This window comes from Anolis carolinensis, chromosome 3 (genome assembly GCF_035594765.1).
Source record: "Anolis carolinensis isolate JA03-04 chromosome 3, rAnoCar3.1.pri, whole genome shotgun sequence".
Lineage (NCBI taxonomy): Eukaryota > Metazoa > Chordata > Lepidosauria > Squamata > Dactyloidae > Anolis > Anolis carolinensis.
In genome coordinates this window covers 154,535,636-154,558,911 of record NC_085843.1, presented here as the reverse complement: position 1 = coordinate 154,558,911, position 23,276 = coordinate 154,535,636, and the positions used below count along the sequence as shown (strand labels likewise).

The window sequence follows — 23,276 nt, the reverse complement described above, 5'->3', positions numbered from 1 at the left end:
AACATGCATCTTAGACAACATTTTGCTTGCATGAGAAGATGGCAACAGCCCCCTAGAACACAGGCCCTCATTCTTTGTTTCTCTAGATCAGTGGTTCCCAAGCTTTAGTCCTCCCATTTTTTTGGACTTCAGCTCCCAGAAATCCCAGTCAGCTTAACAGATGTTGGGAATTATGGGAAGTAAAGTCCAAAACACCCAGAGGACCAAAGGTTGGGAGCCACTGCTCTTGATGGTATGAGGTTCAACTCCCAGAAGTTTACTGGTTTGCCAATTTTGATGAAATAGATTCTGTAGGAGAAATGAGTCTGGCATCAAAGAAGTGTTTGGGGGCTCCAATTCCATCTCTGCTGTGTATTCAGGTTCTTTGGCAAATCTTCCAAAATCATAGACTTGCCTTTCTCTGTACTGCTCTATTAACAGCTGAATCGACCACAGCAGCTATGATGTGAATGGGCCATTATGTAATGGCTTCCATGAGACATTTTAGGACTGGGCTGTGGCGCAGCTGATTAATAGCCAGCTGCAATAAATCATTACTGACTGAGAGGTCATGAGCTCGAATCCAGCCTGGGTCGGAGTGAGCTTCCGACCATTTAATAGTCTAGCTCGCTGTTGACCTATGCAGCCCAAAAGACAGTTGTATCTGTCGAGCAGGAAATTTAGGTACTGATTTATGTGGAGGCTAATTTAACTAATTTACGACATCATAAAACCTTTCAGAAGCGTGTGGAAGAATGAGGAAGTACTCCATCAAGGACTCAGTGTCACAAGTGGACGGTGAAGCAGCAGCTCCCCTTGTGGCCGGAATCGAGCATACCCTCATGAAGCCGGAATGTTAAATTGCCTCTGTGTCTTGTCTATATATGTCATATTGTCTAAATGAACTTGAATGTTCGCCATGTATATGTGTGTTGTGATCTGCCCAAGGTGAGAAGGGTGGAATATAAATACTGTAAATAAATAAATAAAATTTCAAAATGCCAGATATGCCCACCAGCTGTAAAACGCTGGAGATGTCTCCTATGCATCTTTCCCCCTTGGGAGTCAAATTTTCAGGTGAGTAATCTGTGCATCCCTCAGAGGCATACTAATTTACATTATGTAACTCTTTGGGAAGAAGTTGGGGATCAAATGCAATCAGCTAACACTGAGTTGTGGAGCAAGCAACTGCTTGAAGCAGAAAATCTACCCTGCATGGTCTTGAGTGCTTTTTGAATTAAGTGGAAGAGGAGTGAAGCAGGACAACCTTTGAATGCTGTTAATAGAGAGGTCACATTCATGATTCATAGTTCGGTTTTAGTACAACCTAAAAAAAGGAATGACAATAAAGTGTAGCATCTGAGCTCCCCCAACACTTAACAAGTCCTTTATTAGTGTTTATATAAGTGACACAGAATAATTAAACCACAGTTAGTTTCAAACTGACTCCAGAAACACAATTCACACTTGGCAAGGCAGTCTTTCCCAAACAAGCAAGTTGATAAAGTAACCTATCATTAATCTGTGAAAGTTCTTTTCCGTGATTCCTAAAGGATTGTGTTCTTCTTCTGAGCATGTCTTTCAGACACTTCCTTTGGCAAGAATTTCGGGTCCCCCTTCCCCAAGGTTTTATTATATAAAAATAGAATGAAATTTCCTTATATACAAACATTACATTACATAATATACAGGTTTAAGAAAACACTACGAAAAGGCAGGCCATGGGTGAAGCAAAAGAGCAACATAGAAATAAAAATTAAATACTGCACATTTCATAAAAATTACAATAACTACAAAGAGTTTTTGTTTGCAAATATCAAACAGTACCAACGCAATTGGATATCTTTCCCAACAACTTCTTTAACACACCATATCTATCTATCTATCTATCTATACAAACCTGCCCATATACATACATGATCATGTATGTATTTCTGTGTGCACATGTGTATGTAAATGTGCATATCCATGCATACATATGCACACAGAGACTTCCATACACACATTAAGACGTGTGTATGTGCAGGACTATGTGTGCATATATGTTTGTACACATGCGTACAAAAACACGTTTATATTTTAAGGCACGTTTTGCTTGTTCTTCTGTACACTGAACCTGGTCATTAATTTAAGAACGATTGGAAATGATCTGTGTGCATTTATCTAGTTGCATGCTTGAGTTGGGATGTGGGGACTCAGTATGGAATCAGTGTTTATAATCTTTCTAAAAGAGAAGAGCTACGATACAAAGATTTTTTCCTGTAAACCTGGAGGCTTGTTGGGGCTGGCCATAGTCACAAAGCTGTGTGAAAGACACTTTGCACATGCTCAGAGTCACTGTCCTCTTCAACAAAACCACAAAATACAGAAAAGGGGAAGAAAACATCCCCAGCAAATGCATCATTTTAGAAATTCAGGTTCCAGGCCTGATAATGGTTTCTTCACTAGCCAGACACTTTTGGGCCTGAGCAAAAGTCAAGCGCTGGGAAGTAGTTAACCATTCTGATTAGTCTCAGGAGGTGGCCCTAAATAGCGAGTAGAGGGAGCCTGGTAGAGGGGAACGGAGATCTCTTGGAGGTCCGGCAGCCTCCCTGGATGGGGAGGAGAGAGCAACGTCATTGTCCTGTCGTAATCCCTGTGCAGGACTTTCTCGTAGACACTCTGAAGTCCCACTGTCTTGGGCAGTTGTGCCTGATAATAATTATCTCGGCGAATGGAGTCCCTTGGCAGTGAGGTACTCTTGCAGAAAGTGGAGAGCTGGGTCTTCGGGTGGGAGGAGCAGTGGGGGTTGGTTCGACCACAGGAAGGGCTCCAGCAGCGATCGGAGTGGCCCAGGATCTTGCATTCGGCAGTACAAGCCCACAAACCTAAAAGTGAATATGAACAACAGAAAGAGGTCATTTATAAATACGGACACGCAATAGGCAGAACACTGCTTAATACAGGCATGGGCAAACTTCGACCCTCCAGGTGTTTTTGGATCTCACCTCCCACAATTCCTAACAGCTGGTAGGTTTGCCCATGCCTGGTTTTGTAGCAATCAGTTAAAAAGGCATAGTCAATTAGGCAGGCATCTTTTTTTGAAAAGGCTTATATTATTTTTAAAAATAATATAATGTCCATAGAAAATCTGCAAGTTTAGCAGCTAATGAGGCCTATCAGAAAGGTTGTCATGCAGAAGACAGAGCAGAATTGGGTTGTTGTGAGTTTTCCGGGTTGTATGGCCATGTTCCAGAGATATTCTCTCCTGACGTTTTGCCCACATCTATGGCAGGCATCCTCTAATGTTTTGAGGTATATTGGAAACTAAGCAAGGGAGGTTTATGTATCTGTGGAAAGTCCAGGGTGGACGAAAGGACTCCTGTCTGTTTGAGGTCAGTGTGAATGTTGGAATTAATAACCGTGATTAGCATTCAATGACTTTGCAGCTTCATGGTCTGGCTGCTTTCTGCCTGGGGGAATCCTTTGTTGGGAGGTGTTAGCAGGCCCTGATTGTTTCATGTCTGAAATTCCTGTTTTCAGAGTGCTGTTCTTTATTTACTGTCCTAATTTTAGAGTTTTTTAAATACTGGTAGCCAGATTGTGTTCATTTTCATGGTTTAATCCTTTCTGTTGAAACTGTCATCTACATGCTTGTGGATCTCAATGGCTTCTCTGTGTAGTCTGACATGGTAGTTGTGAGAGTGGGTCCAGCATTTCTGTGTTCTCAAATAATATACTGTGTCCAGGTTTGTTCACCAAGTGCTCTGCTATGGCTGATTTCTCTGGATTTCTCTGACACAGGATGGTAAAACATCAAAATATCCGGGCATCCCCTGGGCAAAATCCTTGCAGACGACCAATTCTCTCACTCCAGAAGTGACTTGCACTTTTTCAAGTTGCTACTGACACGAAAAAAGACTTTAAAATAGGCTGGTCAAGGCAAGCTTCTTTTTGAAGAAAAAGCTCAGCCGATTTTCAGTAATTCAGGACAAGCTTTACTCTTCTGCTGAAATAAATGTGCTTGAACTACATTGGAGCATATAGGACTCAACAGTGCTAATCCGTTTCTGTCAGTGGGATTATGTTGATTTAAATGGAACTATTTGTGCATAATTGGTCTGGGGAAAAACGAACAATGCCCATCAAGCTCTTGGCTTAGATTTGAGTTTCTAAACTGCTTACTTTCAGATTTACTTACTGAATGGCTGGGGTAGTGCTTCCACACAAAGATCTCAGCCCACTTTTGTGTTTGCAAATCACGTAGTGCATACATGGAGGAACACAGATGTATAATGGCCAAATCTTCGAAATGCAGGACAAATTCCATCACCCACCCATCACTCGATGGCCAGCTGGTGAGAGGTTTACTGAATTCTCATGACAGAATATTGGCTCCAGTAGTGAACAACTCAAAGACAAGTTATGGCTACATCCATGGAATCTTGCACACAAAAATTAAACGAGCAGGTGGCATGAAACTGTGTGTATGGAAATACAAAATGTCCATATTGGAACCAACTGCATCCAACACTTTCCTCAATCCAGTAGCCTCCAAATGAGTTGGGCTAGAAGAGGACAACACTTCAATAACAGGAGCTGTGGGCTGTATTTATGAAGAAAGCAATGGCAAACCACCTTTGAATATTCCTTGCCTAGGAAATTGCTATGATATTCATAGGGTTGCCATATGTCAACAGGTGATTTGAAGGCACTTGCACATATACAGAAAAATATATCTGATGTCCAAGGCATCTGTAGGGCTCTAGGAAAGGGCAGAATTAAAAGCATGGGTTGGTTGAAACATTTGATCAGTATTTTATCATGTCTTCCATTTTCTATAAGGATGAAAGGTCAGTAGTAAAAGCTCATTGGGAACTATGTGTGGTGGAGCACAAGTGATCTGTGGACCTGTGTGAAGTTTCACCTTCTTAATAAGATTAGCTTTTCACAGCTTGGAAGGGGTTTAAGAACCTCACTGCTATTAATGGTCACAACTGCATCCCATTCTTGCTTCAAGAAGCTCGTGATGGCATGGTATTCTTCAAAATAGCCCTGGGATGTAGAAGTCACTTAGACTAAAAGACAGTATCTGACCGAAGGCAAACCAGTGAATTTCACCAATGAGTGAAGTCACCATGGCCACTTCAGATGCCAAATTTCATTATGAGTATGGCCAGCCGGTATGGATCTGGAACTGTGAGAATGATTGCCCAAGAGTGGCTAGTGGGCTACAAAATCTCTGCCTAAACCAGCCATTATTTTACATTTTGGAATATAAAAAATATATAGGCACCGAAAAACACTTTCATTTTTACCTGAGGATGGTGCCAGCATTACTCAGGGGCAGCCATTGGGGTGCACTGGACAATATGTCACAGGGAAACCCAACTTCACGTCCCTGCTCAACTATTCAGCTCTGAGGATAATTCAGACTAATCACCCTAAACCCATTGGGCAGCATATGATTGATGTGATTAATCAGAGAGGATCTGTTCTTTCAACTTTTTCGTGTAGATACACCTTGAAGCTTTTAACCACCCTGATTTATTTATTTCCCTCACTGCATCTAGCTATCCGTCTCTCAACACCAGGAAGTTTAATGATCAGAACAGTGTTCAGAACTCTGAAATATGTGTGTGTGTGTGTGTATATATATATGTGTGTGTGTGGATATATATATATATATATGCATATGTGTATATGAACAATTCCATCTATCATTCCCTCACTCCAAAGCAAGCATGTAGAAATGGACCATCTGGATTGTGACCAAACTGTGCAGGAAGGGGCTGCTTAATAATGTATAATATTGGGTTGCTGTGAGTTTTCTGGGCTGTATGGCCATGTTCCAGAAGCATTCTCTCCATACGTTTCGCCCACATCTATGGGAGGCATCCTCAGAGTTTGTGAGGTCTGTTGGAAACTAGGCACGTGGGGTTTATGTATCTGTGGATGATCAGGGTGGGACTCTTGTCTGCTAGAGGCAGGTGTTAATGTTGATTAGCACTGGATGGCCTTGCAGCTTCAAAGCCTGGCTGCGTCCTGCCTGGAGGGATTCTTTGTTGGAAGGTGTTAACTGGCCCTGATTGATTAATGTCTGGAATTGCTCTGTATAATAGTGTTTTTGTAATGGTGGGTTTTGATGTACAGTAGTCTCTCACTTATCCAACATTCACTTATCCAACATTCTGGATTATCCAATGCAGTCTGCCTCCTGCCTTGGTCCAGAGCTGTTTCTCCAGGCAGCAAGGACTGAACTTTTTACGGATCCTTTTTACGGATTTGATTTCCGACAATGTTGTTACTATACGTTCATTTTATGCAATTCCATCCTTATTTGTAGTCAATTTGTTAGTAGCCAATGTTTTTGTAGTCAACGTTTAAATACATTGTGATGTTTTGGTGCTAAATTCGTAAATACAGTAACTACTACATAACTTTACTGTGTATTGAACGGCTTTTTCTGTCAACATGACGTTTTGGTGCTTAATTTGTAAAATCATAATGTAATTTGAAGTTTAATAGGCTTTTCCTTAATCCTTCCTTATTATCCAACATTTTCGCTTATCCAGCCTCCTGCCGGCCTGCTTATGTTGCATAAGTGAAACCCCACTGTATGTATCTTATGTTGATATGTTTTTTACTTTGTACTTCACTGTGAGCCATTAGGAAAGTCAGGTAATAAATAATAATACAGTAGAGTCTCACTCATCCAACACTCGCTTATCCAACGTTCTGGATTATCCAACGCATTTTTGTAGTCAATGTTTTCAATACATCGTGATATTTTGGTGCTAAATCCGTAAATACAGAAATTACTACATAGCATTACTGTGTATTGAACTACTTTTTCTATCAAATTTGTTGTATAACATGATGTTTTGGTGCTTAATTTGTAAAATCATAACCTAATTTGATGTTTAATAGGCTTTTTCTTAATCCCTCCTTATTATCCAACATATTTGCTTATCCAACATTCTGCTGGCCTGTTTATGTTGGATAAGTGAGACTCTACTGTAATAATAATTATTATTATGCCTTGTAATTTCCTTGTATTCACTATGTTCCGAACCGGAGCTAAACAAAATTTGTGCCAATAATGTCCCCCATTAAATCTGTACATTGAAAGGAGGAAATGGCTGGGAAGGCTTTCCTTTTTGCAACAAGGGCAGGAGTCAGGATCTAGATTCTATGGCAACCACTAGGGATGACTGCATGTAACTGCCTGCTTATAGTTGAACAGATTCCCTGCTCCTTCTCACTCAGAAGCAGCTTCCCTAAATTGTGGGGTCCAGAACTCTGGAGGCCTCCTTCATTCAGTGTGTTTCTGGGGCGACTATTTTCAGTCTGAAGAGCAGGGTGGGCTGTGACGGGGGAGGGGGGCATCCTTACCATTCTGCATATGGGTGATGAGGTCTCTCTTCAAGGCATCCCCACTGATGTCCGAATCGCTGTCGTTGAAGTCGCTGTCACCTTTGCCGCTGTCTTTGCCGCTGAACTTGTCCCCTTCCCGGCCTGAGATGGTGTTGAAGGAGTGGCCCTTCCAGATGGGCACTGGAGGTGGGGCGGCCTCTTTGCTGTAGCTGGGAGTTGAAGCATACGACTGGAGGGGAGGGGGGGGAGAAATAAGAGGAGAAACAAATACAATGGTCAGAAACAAGGTTGAAAGCTATCTAATGTGCTTTGTCTTGATGTAAACAGTTTTGTATGGGGGTTTAACCCACTGCACCACCATGCTCTTACTTTCAGGGCTGTCCAGGTGTTTTGAACTTCAGCTCCCAGCATGCTTGGTCATTGGGCAAGCTGGCTAGGGCTGGGTTGCTGTGAGTTTTCCAGATTGTATGGCCATGTTCCAGAAGCATTTTCTCCTGACATTCCACCTGCATCTATGGCAGGCATCCTCAGAGGTCTGTTGGAAACTAGTCAAGTGAAGTTTATATATCTGTGGGAGAAAAAACTCTTGTCTGAGGCAGGTGTGAATGTTTCCATTGGCCACCTTGATTAGCACTGAACAGCCTTTCAGTTTCAAGGTCTGGCTGTTTACTGTCTGGTGGAATCCTTTGTTGGGAGATATTAGCTGGCCCTGATTGTTTCATGCCTGGAATTCCCCTGTTTTCAGAGTGTTTTTTTTTTAATTTACTGTCCTGATGATGGAGTTTTGTTAGTACTGGTAGCCAGATTTTGTTCATTTTCATGGTTAAAAACCATATATTTAATACTGATCTAAACCAGTACAGTAGAGTCTCACTTATCCAAGCTAGACGGGCTGGCAGAAGCTTGTAATACGCAGTAATGTTATGTTGTAATTACTGTATTTACGAATTTAGCACCAAAATATCACAATATATTGAAAACATTGACTACAAAAATGGCTTGGATAATCCAGAAACTTGGATAAGTGAGGCTTGGATAAGTAAGACTCTACTGTATTTTAAAAAATCTAAAATCAAGACAGTGAATAAAGAACAACTTTCAGAAAACTGAGGAATTCCAGGCATGAAACAATTAGGGCCGGCTAATACCTCCCAACAAAGGATTTCCCCCAGGCAGGAATCAGCCAGGCTTTGAAGCTGCAAAGATTTTCAGTGCTGATCAAGGAGATTAATTGCCCCATTCACACTTGCCTCTAGCAGACAAGAGTTCTTTCCCCCACCCTGGACCTTCCAGAGATATATAAATTACCCCACTTGCCTAGTCTCCAATAGATCTCACAACCTCTGAGGATTTTTTTTTGTTTTTGTTTCAGGAGCAAACTGAGTTGCTTCTGGTGTGAGAAAATTGGCCGTCTGCAAGGACCCAGGGGACGCCCAGATGTTTTGATATTGTACCATCCTTGTGGGAGGCTTCTCTCATGTCCCCGCATGGAGCTGGAGCTGATAGAGGGAGCTCATCTGCGCTCTCCCTGGGTGGGATTCAAACCTGGCAGCCTTCAGGTCAGCAAGCCAACTTTCAAGTCACAAGGCTTTAACCCACTACGCCACGGGGGCTCCTGGTAACCTCTGAGGATGCTATTGATACAGGTGAAAGCTCCGGAGAGAATGTTTATGGAACATGGCTATAAAGCCTGGAAAACTCACAGCAGCCCAGTAATTCTGGCCATGAAAGCCCGACAAAAACACTGGCTAGGGCTTCTGGGGGCTGGAGGCCAAAAAGTGGGACACTCTGAAGTTCTTTGATTCCAAAGGACTAAAGCATAGAGTGTAAGTCCTGGCCTTGGCAGCGAGTTTGGAGAGAGTGCTGCTGCGGGAGTCCGGCCTGCTTACCTCGTTGGCGTGGGCGGGGCGGAGGCGCCCCTGGCTGCTGTCGTAGAGGCTGGCGCTCTCGCTGCGGCTGCCCTCGGAGGGCGGCGGGTCCTCGCTGGCCGGGGAGGGCTCGGCGCTGGCGAAGGACGACTTGCTGGCGAAGGAGCGCACCTCGAAACTCACGCCTCCGCCGCCGCCTCCTCCGCGGTTTCCGGGGCTGCCGCTTCCTCCTCCTCCGTTCCGTATTCCGGGGCTGCCGCTGCTCCCGCCGGCGCCTCCCTGCTCGAGGGGCTCGTCCAGGACGGCGCCTTGCTGCTGCTTCAGCCTCTCCTGCAGTTGCTTCTGCCGCTTGCGCCGGTTGCAGCTGGTGGCGATGGCGATGATGGCCACCAGCAGCAGGGTGCAGCTCCCGGCCAGGACGGCGATGACGATGAGGGGCCCGTCCCACTGCACCGAAGAGGACGCCGCCGCCGCCTTGGCCTCCGAGGAGGCTCCCGAGGAGGGCTCTTCCTCCGAGGCCGTGACCACGAAGCGCAGGGCGGCGCTGGCCGAGAGCGAGGGCCGCCCGCCGTCGGAGACGCGGAGCAGGGCGCGGAAAACCCTCCCGGGCTGCTCCCCGGACAGGCTTTCCTTCAGCACCACCACCCCGGTGCCCGCGTCCACGGCGAACAGCGCCTCGGCGGCGTCTTCTGGGCCGGCGGCGGGGTCCGGCAGGAGGGCGAAGCTCAGCTCGGCGTTCTCGCCCTCGTCGGCGTCGCGCGCCTGGACCCGGCACACCTGGGCGCCCTTACCCGCACGCCGCGAGACCCACACCTCCAGGGAGCCGTTGCGGGGCGCCGGGTGCGTGATGACGGGCGCGTTGTCGTTCAGGTCCAGGACGCGGACGGCGACCTGCGCGGTGCTGGAGAGCGGAGGGTTCCCCCCGTCCGTGGCCACGACGGTCAGCGACAGCTCCTTCATCGCCTCGTAGTCGAAGCTGCGCAACGCGTAGAGCGCGCCCGAGGCGGCGTCCAGGGAGACGTAGGTGGAGAGAGGCGCCCCGCGGAGCTGCTGGAGCGGGTCTTCGAGGAGGAGGCGGTACGCCACGCGGCCGTTGGGGCCCAGGTCGGGGTCGCGGGCGGTGAGGGCGGCCAGGAAGGCCCCCGGGGGGTTGTTCTCGGGCAGCGGGAGGCGGAGGGCGGGGGAGGCGAAGCGGGGCGCGTGGTCGTTCTCGTCGGCGAGGCGGACGGAGAGACGGCGCGCGGTGCGGGCGGGGGGCGCGCCCAGGTCCTGGGCCAGGAGGGTGAGGTTGTACTCGGGCACGCGCTCGCGGTCCAGCGGCCCCGTGGTGAGGAGCAGGAAGGAGCGCGCCTTCTCCTTGGCCTCCTGGCCGGGCTCCTGCTCCTCCGCCGCCTCTTCCTCCTCCTCGTCGTGGGCGGGGCGGAGGGCGAAAGGCGGCGGGGGCCCCTGCCTGCCTTCCCCGGGGGGCTCCAGGGAGAGGCGCACCTGCCCGTTGGCGCCGGAGTCGTGGTCCCAGACGCTGACCAGGGCCACCAGGCTGCCTGTGGGCGCGGCCTCGCTGACGTAGGCCACCACCACCTCCCCGTCGGGGCCCCCCTCATCTGCGTCTCCCGCCCGGAGGGGCCTGAGGTCGATCTGGGGCGCGTTGTCGTTGACGTCGGTGAGGCGGACGAGGACCTTGCAGGCGGCGCGGAGCGGGCTGGCGCCGCGGTCGGAGGCCTGGACGTCGAGCTCGAAGGCGGTGTGGCGCTCGTAGTCGAGGGCGGCGCGGAGGCTGAGGCGGCCCGAGAGCGGGTCGAGGGCGAAGAGGGCGCGCGCCTCGGGCCCCACCTGGCTGCCCCACGAGTAGAGCAGCGCCCCGTTGGCGCCCTCGTCCGGGTCGGCGGCGCCCAGCTCCAGCAGCGCGGCGCCCGGCGGCGCGTCCTCGGGCAGCTCCAGCAGGCGCGGCGCGCCCCCGCGGGGGAAGGCCGGCGCGTTGTCGTTGGCGTCGAGCACGCGCAGGGCCAGCGTGGCCGTGCCCGACCGCGCCGGGCTCCCGCCGTCCTTGGCCACCAGCTCCAGGCGGAACGAGGCCTGCGCCTCGCGGTCCAGCGGCGCCAGCAGCACCAGCTCGGCGCCCTTCAGCCCGTCCGCGCGGCGCGGCGCCTCCAGCCCGAAGTGCCGGTTGGGCGAGAGCGCGAAGCTCTGTACGCCATTGGCGCCCGCGTCCGGGTCCAGCGCCAGCCCCAGCGGGAGCCGCGTCCCCGGCAGCGCCGCCTCCGACACCTCCAGGCCCACCTCCGCCTGCGGGAACCGGGGCGCGTGGTCGTTCACGTCCACCACCTCCACCTCCACCTGCAGCAGCTGGTACGACGAGGACGGGGACGAAGACGACGAGGGCGCCCCCAGGCACACCACGTCGAAGCTCAGCGCGCACCACGCCGACGACGGCCCGCACAACGCCTCCCGGTCCAGCCGCTCCGGACCCAGGCTCAGCTGCCCGTCCCGCTCGCGCACACGCACCAGGGACCCGTTGCCCGGCGGCTTCAGCAGGCGGAAAGTGCGTTGCTCCCCGGGCCGCTCCGCGGGCAGGTCGTCGGCCAAGGTTCCGATCACCGTCCCGGGCGGCTCCTCCTCGTAGATGTGGTAGCGGAGCGTCTTCCCCGCGGCGGGCCGGAGCAGGCAGAGCAACAGGCAGAGCGCAGGCCACGGCGTGCCCCACATCCTCCTCCTCCGCCCCCTCTTTCTGTGGATGAAGCGGGTAGAGGGTCAGTCCTCGGCTCGGCGTTGGAAGCTAGAAGCGCCCGTCTCTCCTCCGCGCGGCCTCCTTCCCGCCTGCCCGTCCCTCCCTCGCGCTCCTCCGCTTCTCAGCTCCAGGAGTCTCTAATAGACGCGCGTATGCAAATCCGCGCCGCCTCCCAGCCTATCGCAAGCCCCCTTTCCTCACTGGACACACCCTGGGGTCTCTCATAGACGCGCGTATGCAAAGCTGCACCGCCCCTCAGCCTATCGCAGGCTCCCTTTCCACACTGGACACGCCCCGAAAAGCTTTTCTCTCTCTATACATATACTGTGGGGCGGGGGGGCTAGCGTTGGAAAGAATTTCGTCTTCCCTTCGGCTCTTCTGTATTTTTTGGGGGGGGGGTGGGAGTTCACTCGCTTCCCGCCCCCTCTTTGGGTCCAGGCAAGGAGGGCTGGGGCCAAAGAGCGTCTTCTTGACCTGGGACTGAGATCCACCCAAACACCCAATTAACCATGGAAAAGGAAAACGAAGGAAAACTGCAATTTCTAGATATCCTAATAATCCGCAAATCCAATCAACAATTGGGACATGCAGTTCAGCAAAGGAAAAGAGGGATCCTCTCTCCTCTGCAGGAGTCTACCCTATACCATGCAGCTGTGGACAAGTCTACATAGGGATCACCAAACGCAGCATTGCCCAGGCTCGAATCAAGGAACATGAAAGGCACTGCAGACTAATTCAACCAGAGAAGTGAGCCATAGCAGAGCACTTGATGGACCAACCTGGACACAGCATATTATTTGAGAACACAGAAATGCTGGACCACTCTAACCCTAACCCACCATGCCAGACTACACAGAGAAGCCATTGAAATCCACAAGCATGTGGACAGTTTCAACAGAAAGAAGGAAACCATGAAAATGAACACAATCTGGCAACTAGTATTAAAAAAACTCAAAAATCAGGACAGTAGATAAAGAATAACATTCAGAAGACAGGGGAATTCTAGACAAGAAACAATCAGGGCCAGTTAACACCTTCCAATAAAGGATTCCCCCAGGTAGGAATCAGCCAGGCTTTGAAGCTGCAAGACGATTTTGTGCTGATCAAGGTGATTAATTGCAACATTCACATTTTTCTCTCACCCTTGATCTTCCACAGATATATTGCCTAGTTTCCAACAGACCTCACAACCTCCGAGGATGCCTGGCCTAGATGTGGGTGAAACATCAGGAGAGAATGTTTCTGGAACATGTTCATACAGTCTGGAAAACTCACACCAACCCAAAGACCGAGTTCCGCTCCTAGGAAGCGCCGCTCCTTGGCTTAACGCGGAGCTTAGGGGGCCAGCCTTGGAGGGAGGGAGCCCTTCAAGACACCGCCTGGGGAGGGGGGGGGAGGGTCTCTCTGGCCACAAACGAGGCAAGGAGAACAGGTCCGACTCGCGGCCGCCGCGATTGCTTCTCCCCTTTCTTCCTCCCTCTCGGTGGCGTTTCTATGCAGCGAGGAAAGCGGGGAAGAGACCCCGAGGAAGCCGAGCTTTTGGCAGGGAAGGGAGAGGGAGGGAGCTCCACGTCGGATGAGGGGAGCGGCGCTTGGAAAGCCTTGAAAGGTGACCCTCTGTCAAAAGCTCATGAAGCCCTCGTTAGCGCCGAGCCCGAGAATAGCCCCGTCGGAGGCGCCGACGTCTGTATTATTTCTCGGTGACAGGCGAAAGAAAGCCGAGGAGGAAGGAAGGAAGGAAGGGAAGGAGGCAGGGAGGGCGGGGGAGGGGGAGGCTTTTGAAGGGCTAAGTGGACTATAATGAGCGCCCCACGGAGCCCCTCTTGGCCGGCCTCATTCATCGCCCTTCCTTTGGCCGCGGGGGGAAGGGCGGGGGCGAAGAAATGCCTCGGGCCCCTCCCCTCTCCTCCGTCGTGTCCTGCCATTCCTATGGAAAGGGTTTGCCTTTTGTCCTCTCCCTGGGAAGGCGAACCAAAGGAGAGGAGGACAAAATAACAGCGTGAAGCTGAAACCTGGCACGGACCTGGCGAGGAGGGGAGGGGGCGCGAAGCCATCTGCCTCGCGGGAAAGAGGGGCAGAACCCCGCCCCACTCCACCTCAGGACCCCCCCCCCCAAGCCTCCCAAAGCTCCTGAACCCCAACCCAATCTTCTTGACTCTCTAGTAAAGCCCATTTCAGGAGAGGAGTGCCTTCCATAATAAGGCTGTTATCCCCGGCGGACGTCTCAAGGAATGTCGCCTAGAAGGAAGGAGCAGATGGTTCGCCATTCCTTTGGGGATCGGTCCCGGAAGCGAGGAGCCACTGCATCGTTATAGGAGGACGAGAACACTCGAGGTCCACCCGGGCATGGATGACCACAATCCGAAATGGATTTGGTTTCGCCCTGGGGTTTCTTTCTAACCAGTGGGCTGGATTTCAATGGGACGTGCATGAGAAGCAATGTGTGCATCCCTTCAAGGGTTTGGCTTAGGCAAACCAGGACTGAGATTGCTTCATATACATCTTTTGCATTTAAGGATACGTTTTGTATCATTAGGCTAATAGTGTTGGGTAATCTGAGCTGTTAGGCTTAAAAATAATCCTCAGTTGGGGTGATTTCATAATAAATATAGCTAAGTACCAGAAGTACACTTCATAGGTTAAAGGTAAAAGTTTCCCCTGACGTTAAGTTCAGTTATGTCTGACTGGGGGTTGGTGCTCATCTCCATTCTAAGCTGAAGAGCCAGCGTTGTCCGTAGACACCTCGAACTGCTAGGTTGGCAGAATGGTAAACCAGTATGGTTTAGGATTGCAGAGTCAGAACTTTAGGTTCAAAAATATTTATTGAAGTAAAAGAAATCCATTCTTGATAGAAAGGGTTTTGGTGCTACCTAGTTTACTAATCTCATCTTCTAAAGGAGCAAAAAGGGTAAAAAGTCCAGGCAGCTACATTTTGCCTAGAGAGATGCAAGATGTGCATCCTCACAGGTAGAAAGAAAAGTCAGAAGACAATTGCAAATGGCCACATGGCCAGCTAAGGGCAATAGAACTTAAAAAGAAGTTGCCTCACGGAATTCCATTGCCACATCATCATGGGGGGAGGAAAGACAAAAGGAAAGACAAGGTAAGAGGAAAGACAAGGACCCCTTTTTTGGGGGAAAACGTAAATAGGAATGTGGGGAAAGGAATCTCTCAACTTGACCCTGTCTCTAGCCTAGTTTCAGGACTGGAAACTTGATGACACAAGAGACTTGTGCAGTTCAGGGATGAAACCCAACAATTGGTAGATAATAATGATACAATGCCCTATGAGGAGTGGCTTAAAGAACTGGGTATGTTTAGCCTGCAGAAGAGAAGGTAGAAAGGAGACATGATAGCTGATAGGTGTGTTTAAATAAAGGATGTCATAAGGAAGAGGGAGCTGGCTTGTTTTCTGCTGCTTTGGAGCATTGGGTTCAGATGACAGGAACTGAGATTCCACCTGAACATTAGAAGAACTTCCTGAGAATGACAATTGTTCAACAGTAGAATTCACTGCCTTGGAGCTTGTTGGAGGTTCCCTCTTTGGACGCTTTTAAGCAGAGGCTGAATGGCTATCTGTCAGGGGTGTCTTGATTGTGCTTTTCTTACATGGCGGGCGGGGGGGGGGGGGGGTTAGGACTGGATGGTCTCTTCCAACTTGATTCTATGATTTCATGATTTCCGTATAAATTGATCAGGACTGAATTTATTTGAGGTTTTAGCTGGAACTTTCAAGAGCTGTCCAAGGTGCTTGTTCCACTGATTTGGGGATAAATCTAAATGGGAAAACACCCTTTTCCTCAGATTTCCTTTTCTGTCCCATCATCTTCCAGAGGCCTAAGTCTCTGTGTATCCTAGACTTTGATAGTTTAAATAGAGGAGGCACTTCTGTCTGCTGTTCCATCAGAGCACCATCTTTACCCAAAATCTGCCAGAGAGTGCTACCTCCCATCAGAAATATCTAAAATGTCTGAGAGTGTTTAGTTCAAAACAAAGACTCTTAAGGCTTGGAGGAACAGATGTTCTGAATTGTGAGTGGTGTGGAGAATGTGGGCAAAGAGAAATGTTTGTCTCTCCCTCTCTAAATGTTAAAACTCAGAGGCTAGAGCTAACCAATGAAATGGATCAGCAGGAGCTGCAAGGCAGATGGGAGACATTCTTCACACAAGGCAAGTGCCAACAGTTTGTGGCCATGTGTTGTAAGCATAACTTCTAGCTTAGCTGGCTTTAGAGAGAGATTTGACCCATTTCTGGAGGAGGCTATGGGTGCCGATGAAATAGGTAAGTGAAACCTCCATGGTCAGAGGCAGTATATTGAAAAACACCAGACAGGCGACAAAGAATAAGCATCTGAATATTGTTGGCTTCAAGAGACCTTTGCTATGACCCAGCAGACATTTTTGGTTGCTTTCCCAACCTGGCCGTTCTCATTGCTCTGTTCTTCCCAGCCAACCTGGATGCTGTATGGGAGAATGGTGACTGCAATGCTTCCACTAAATGCTCCTTCATCACACCATTTTGGGAGGTTCTCCAAAGGTAAAATCCTGTGTTCTGCCACTGAGTTCAGAGCTTACCACACAGAGAGTGTGAAGCTGCTCTGATTCCTGATTCTATAGTTCAAATATTTACAGCATCAAGCACAACTCACTAGCTCAGTGGTTCCCAACCTTGGGCCCTCCAGGTGTTTTGGACTTCAGCTTCCACAATTCCTAATAGCTAGTAATCTGTCTGGGGTTTCTGGGAGTTGAAGTCCCAAACACTTGCAGGAACAAAGGTTGGGAATCACTGCACTAGCTGTTCAGTTTTGGGAAACTAGAATTTCTTCTCCGGGGAATTGCAGCTATTATAGAGAGTGTATGCTGTCGTCATTGGCCTAAACAAAACACAAAATACATATTTGCAGTGCCCCCCCCCCCCACAAAATCACCTGTCTTGATATGCCTGAAGAAATAATATTGTTGATATCCTCCTGCTCTGCTGTTCCACCATGCCATTTTGACAAGTAGATATAGCAAACACATTGCCTCCCAGATTTTGCTTCCCTCAATGTATGAACTGATTTCCACATCAGACTAAGCATCAGGAAACTATCATTTACATTTCTCATAATGCATGAATGGCCTGGGGACCAACAAGGGTAACGTTGCACACAAAAATGGTGGCTTCAAATCCTAAACAAACACCAAAGAGAAGGCCCTCAGCACAAGATGGAGAAAACAGCCAGAGACATCTTCTACTTAGATCAGAGTGAGTGTAATGCTTTAGGGCAGAGGAGAAAGGGCCCTTCCAGATAGAATGGATCCCAGGATCTGCTCCTAGGTTTTCTGTTTTGAACTGGATTATATGAGTCCCCACTGCCAGATAATCTGGGGTAAACAGAAAACCTGCGATCAGATGCTGGGATGTTGGGCCTGTCTGATGAGCCTTAAGTCTGTTGGGGAAGTCCGCCAAGGTTCCTGCAGGTGCAGGAAGGATCCACTAGAGGGCACTACTCTGAGTATTGTCTTCAACCAGGGTTGTGGTGCTTTCTTGGGAGATTATGCCCCATAACACCAAACCCAGTGCCTTGGAAGCAAGGAATATTGCTTTTGTCTACACACTCATTCCGCAATTTGATTGAATTTTGTCTGCAGTACAGATCGTAAGGGCACTCAGTATAGTTCACAAGACAACTTCCAATCCAACTCTAGCACTCATCCGTTGCATTTCCGGAGAGGCTTGGGAGAAACAATGGGAAATGCTTCCAACGCAGGTCTGGAGGAGCTGATAGATCTTCCTATCTGGAAGCCGGTCCCTCTGGTCTCAGTGGGACTTCCTCCCATGCGACGTCACTCAGGACGGCGGATCTGGGTGATCCCGAAGAGGAGATTATGGCCGAATCGGCAATTATTTGATCGACCGGGATCAAGTAATTGCTCCCGCGAGATGAGGAAAGAAAACCTGTTGGGAGCAGGAGAGAGTGGGGAGTTAAAACTGGGTCAGGGCTGAAGTAATCTGAGGCAACGCGTTCACACCAGGATGTTGCAAAGAGGCGCCTTGGAACAAGGGTCGCTGGTTCCGCACGGATCGAGTCACAAGGGCTACCTTTTCGGCCTTTGGAGGGCTTTTTGAGGGCTCGGCTGCGTGTAGGGAGGGTCCCGGGGCAAGGAGACATCCGCTGTCTAGACAGAAGGGAGGCCACAGAGCCCTTGCAACCTGAGGCTTTAGCCTTGGCGCGTTCGTTCGGGACCTCATCCGATGACATTCCCCACGCTACACACCCAGATTAAGCGAGCCCACCCTGAAGGGATCCCTGGCCTGAGAAAACCCTATGAAACTCAATCGAGGCAAATGCACACGACCAAGAGAGGGCAGCAGGAATAGCTGCAGACAGGCGAGGACTTGCAAGGAAGATCCTCCATGCCTCACAGCCTCTGAGGATGCCTGCCATAGATGTGGACGAAACGTCAGAAGAGAATTCTTCTGGAACATGGCCACACAGCCCGAAAGACATACAACAATCCTAAGACCCTCTCTGTGCTTACTTCGAAGTAAGGCCACCAAGAGTGCCTCTATGTCAGGGGTCCCCAAACTAAGGCCCGGGGGGCCGGATGCGGCCCTCCAAGGTCATTTACCTGGCCCCCGCCCTCAGTTTTATAATATAATATTTTATATCATTTTAATAATGTAATATATTGTATATACATATAATATTGATAATAATATTATGATGTTCTACAATATAATACTAATAATACCATACAATAATATTAATTATATGTTATATATTACAAATAATATTACAGTATAGTGGTATAGTTCAATATAGTAATATATAATGCTAATATTGTGCTATGCTAATAACATAATATATTGTATGTACATACACTGCTCTGAGTCCCCTTCGGGGTGAGAAGGGCGGGATATAAATGTAATAAATAATTGTAGTAAATGAATAAATAAATAATTTTAGACTTAGGCTCGCCCAAAGTCTGAAATGACTTGAAGGCACGCAACAACAACAACAATCCTGATAAACTTTACTATCTCATTGGCCAGAAGCAGGCCGACACTTCCCATTGAAATCCCGATAAGTTTATGTTGGTTACAATTGGTTTCATTTTTAAATATTGTATTGTTCTTTCATTGTTGTTGTTTTGCACTACAAATAAGACATGTGCAGTGTGCATAGGAATTTGTTCGTTTTTTTTCTCCGAATGATAATTCGGCCCCTCCACAGTCTGAAGGATTGTGGACCGGCCCTCTGCTTTAAAAGTTTGATGACCCCTGCTCTATGTAGAATGAATGTAATGTGATCCCACTTTGGGTTGCTATGAGTTTTCCGGGCTGTATGTTCCAGAAGCATTCTCTCCTGACGTTTCACCCACATTTATGGCAGGCATCCACAGAGGTTGTGAGGTCTGTTGGAAACTAGGCAAGTGGTTGGGAAAAAGAACTCTTGTCTGTTTGAGGCAAGCGTGAATGTTGCAATTGGTCACCTTGATTAGCACTGAATAATCTTGCAGCTTCAAAGCCTGGCTGGTTCCTGCCTGGGGGAATCCTTTGTTGGGAGGTGTTAGACTTTGAAGCTGCACGGCCATTCAGTACTCACCAAGGTGGCCAATTGCAACATGCACACCTTCCTCGAACAGACCAGCATTCTTTCTCCCACCCTGGAGATTCCACAGCTATATAAACCTCACAGACCTAGTTTCCAATATACGTCACAACCTCAGAGGATGCCTGGCATAGATGCAGGCGAAACGTCAGGAGAGAATGCTTCTGGAACATGGCCATACAGACCGGAAAACTCACAGCAGCACAGTGATTCCGGCCATGAAAGCCTTCGACAACACATTATTCATTTCCTTTGCTCCCTCTCAAAATGAGCTAAGAGCAGGTCTCCCCAACTCTTTTTTTTTCATGACAGGAGCAACTTGAGTCGCTTCTGGAGTGAGGGAATTGGCCGTCTGCAAGGACGTTACCCAGGGGACGCCTGGATGTTTTTGATGTTTTTACCATCCTTGTGGGAGGCTTATCTCATGTCCCCTCATGGAGCTGGAGCGGATAGAGGGAGTTCATCCGCACTCTCTCCAGGTGGGATTCGAACCTGGCAGCTTTCAGGTCAGCAAACCAACCTTCAAGTCACTTAGTCCACTACGCCATCTGGGGGCTCAACTGTGCCTACGGGATTCATATTTTCAGTACTAATTTGGCCCCCTCAACCTGCGTCCCTCCAGCTGTGTGGGCCTTCCACTCCCAGAGGCCCCAGCCAGCTTGTCTAATGTCTAGGAATTCTGGGAGGTGAAGTCCAACACACCTAGAGCGAGCCTCCTCAGACGGTGTTTGTAAAGGGCTGGTGGTGCCTTTTTTTTGCCGCCAAAAAGAGAGAGGCGCCTTGCTCGCCTTGTCCCCTCACGCGAGGAGCCAGGGCGCGGAGGCGGCACGCGAGCGGGAAAGCGACGTCGACAGCAGCCGAGACAACAAGGCGGATTATGGAAATGGGATTGAAGCAGCGCCACAAAGGAAGGCGCGGGAGGAAGAAAGGAAGGGGAAGAAGAAGAAGCAGGGGGAAAAGTCGTGGCGCTGGGAAGAGCGGGCCCCTCAGCCGAGGCCCGACAAAAGCTCCCCCCCCCCCCCCGCGCCACCAAAAACAGGCGGCCTGAGAACAAATGCTGCTGGCGGGGTGAAAGGGGCGGGGGAGGGGGCTCGGGCGCACAATGGGCTCCCCTGAAGGAAGGCCGCTTTCTGGGGGGCTCGCGTGCAGCCCCCCTCCGCGGGACACGGCCGTCACGTGAGGGATTAGGCGCCCCTTTCCCCCCTCGGAAGAGCGAGGCCTCTGAAAGGCGCGGACAATGGGGCCCGTCTCCTCCGCTCCCTCGCCTCGGAGCGGCCGCGTTCTCAGGCCCGATAATAGGATTATCTTCTCCATTTCAAGTTCGATACAGCATGTAATTTATTTTTAATTAGGATTAGATGGCGGAGGGGAGAAAAAAAAAAGGCAACCAGGCTCTGGCCCAAAGGCAGCCCAACAGTTGGGGGGGGGGGGGAGGAAGAGAAGAGAGACTGAGGGGATAGTATCTGTGTGTCTGCAGCATAGAAGGAAAGTCAGGGAGCACAGTAGATGTGCTTTCTTAGTCCTTAGTTTTTCCAATTTCCTTGTATCTTGGAACAGTTTCTCCCCGTAGAGATGTTCAATGTACAGTAGAGTCTCACTTATCTAACGTTCTGGATTATCCAATGCACTTTTGTAGTCAACGTTTTCAATATATCATGATATTTTGGTGCTACATTAGTAAATACAGTAATTACTACATAGCATTATTGTGTAATGAACTACTTTTTCTGTCAAATTTGTTGTATAACATGATGTTTGGTGCTTAATTTGTAAAATCATAACCTATTTTGATGTTTAATAGGCTTTTTCTTAATCTCTCCTTATTATCCAACATATTCGCTTATCCAACGTTCTGCCGGCCCGTTTATGTTGGATAAGTGAGACTCTACTGTATCGTCAAAGGCTTTCATGGCCAGAATCACTGGGTTGTTGTGAATCTTTTGGTCTGTATGGCCATGTTCCTTCTGGACATGTCACACAAAGGTTGTTGTATGTTTTCCGGGCTGTATGGCCGTGTTCCAGAAGTATTCTCTCCTGACGTTTTGCCCACATCTATGGCAGGCATAGTAAAGGTAAAGGTAAAGGTTTCCCCTGATGTTAAGTCCAGTCATGTCTGACTCTGGGGGTTGGTGCTCATCTCCCTTTCTAAGCCGAAGAGCCGGCGTTGTCCGTAAACACCTCTAAGGTCATATGGCTGTAGATTTTTTTTCTGTTTCCTCCACCAAAGACATCCCAGTGTTTTTTACTCTCTCTATCGGTGTGGAATTTGCATGATCCCACCCACTGCCTCTCCCATAACCCTTTCCTATGGCACACAGCAAACAGTAATTAATCAGCAACTGAACATACTAGAGTGGTTTGGGGAGAATTCACCATGATTTATAGGAGCTGTAGGTACTGGGATGTATAGTTCACCTGCTATCTAAGAGCATTCTGAACTCTACCAATGATGGACCTGGAACTAACTTGGCATGACCAACAAAAAATACTGGAGGTCTTTGGAGGAATTTATAAGAGCTGTAGTTCACCTACACCCAGGGCGCATTATGAACCTAAACTGATGGATCTGGACCAAACTTGGCATGCATACCTGATATGCTCAAATTTGAATAGTGGTGGGCTTTTTGGGGGAATTGGCCTAGACATTTTGGAGTTGTAGGTACTGGGATATATAGTTCACCTGCAATCAGTGAGCACTCTGAACTCCACTAAAGATGGAATTGGACCAAACTTGGCCCATGAACAGCTACTGGAGGGGCTTGAGGGGACTGACTCATCATCGTGGGAGTTGTAGTTTACCCTACAGCCAGAGAGCACACTGGACCCCACCCATGATGCATTCAGAACAGACTTGCACAACATAACGAACTTTAAAAACTGATGGAGTTTCTTGGGGTTAACCTGGTATGATTTGAGTTGTAGTTCACCCGCAACCTTATGCATTTTGTACAATTAAAAAACTGACTCTTTCAAATAACCCAGGCAACGCCAGGTACCCAAGCTAGTGTGTGTGTGTGTGTGTGTGTGTCTGTCTGTCTGTCTATCTATCTATCTATCTATCTATCTACAAAGAGTATATATATGGCTGGAGTTACACTTAAAAAATGTACCTGTTCCGACTTACATACAAATTCAACAAACAAACAATCTTGTTCGTAACTTAGGGACTGCCTGTATATGTATGTGTCTCTCTGTGTGGGATTATCCTAACACAGCCCACGTTCAACGCCTTTCGAAAACGAATGCCAGTGGACCTCCCTCCTCCTCAGAATTGTATATACACTTTTCCTCTTTATTCTGGGCTGTCAAGACACATGAAAGGCTTCCTGTTCCCTTTTCCCCATTTGCTCCACTGCCGACTAGCCCCTTTCTTCTCAGATGTTGCCCTGCAGAAAGGACTGAACCCAGAACGCTTCAGCTCCTGAGGCGGAACATCCAAATGGCGCTTCCTCTAATTAAAACTGGGCCCAATCCACCAAGAGATGCCTCAGCTTCCAAGAGAGGGGGGGGGGGGATATATCCGCACCTGTAGTGCTGAAAAGGACCATCTCTTCTCCCCATTTTGTCTCAGCACAAACAATTTCCTAAAGGGAAACAGATACCCTGCAAATGGAGAGAGGCCTAGCTTGCTTTATTTAAACGTGTGAGATTTTTATATTGACGTTTAAGGACTAAAATTCTAAGAAAATCCCAGCAATGATATTACTTAGCCCCATCTCAAAGACAACACTCATCATTCGAATGCTGCAAT

The 23,276-nt window shown here is 48.8% G+C and overlaps 1 protein-coding gene across 1 annotated transcript; it reads right to left on the bottom strand.

Annotated features, from left to right (window-relative positions):
* Positions 1 to 1,350: 1,350 nt before the first annotated feature.
* pcdh8 (protocadherin 8) lies at positions 1,351 to 12,062 on the bottom strand. The gene is made up of 3 exons (XM_062975594.1): positions 9,225 to 12,062; positions 7,354 to 7,564; positions 1,351 to 2,846 (listed from the first exon to the last, which is right to left on the bottom strand). The coding sequence occupies exons 1-3, from the start codon at positions 11,904 to 11,906 to the stop codon at positions 2,473 to 2,475; spliced, it is 3,267 nt and encodes a 1,088-aa protein (XP_062831664.1). The 5' UTR covers positions 11,907 to 12,062; the 3' UTR covers positions 1,351 to 2,472.
* Positions 12,063 to 23,276: the final 11,214 nt, after the last annotated feature.

What these genes read in the sequence shown, in the direction of transcription:
- pcdh8 (XM_062975594.1), bottom strand. Translation starts at nt 11,906, where the DNA reads ATGTGGGGCACGCCGTGGCCTGCGCTCTGCCTGTTGCTCTGCCTGCTC. An exon ending in GCCCCGCCCACGCCAACGAG is followed by an intron (nt 7,565 to 9,224) that starts GTAAGCAGGCCG and finishes CCTCCCCTCCAG; the next exon opens with TCGTATGCTTCAACTCCCAG. An exon ending in CATCACCCATATGCAGAATG is followed by an intron (nt 2,847 to 7,353) that starts GTAAGGATGCCC and finishes ATTCACTTTTAG; the next exon opens with GTTTGTGGGCTTGTACTGCC.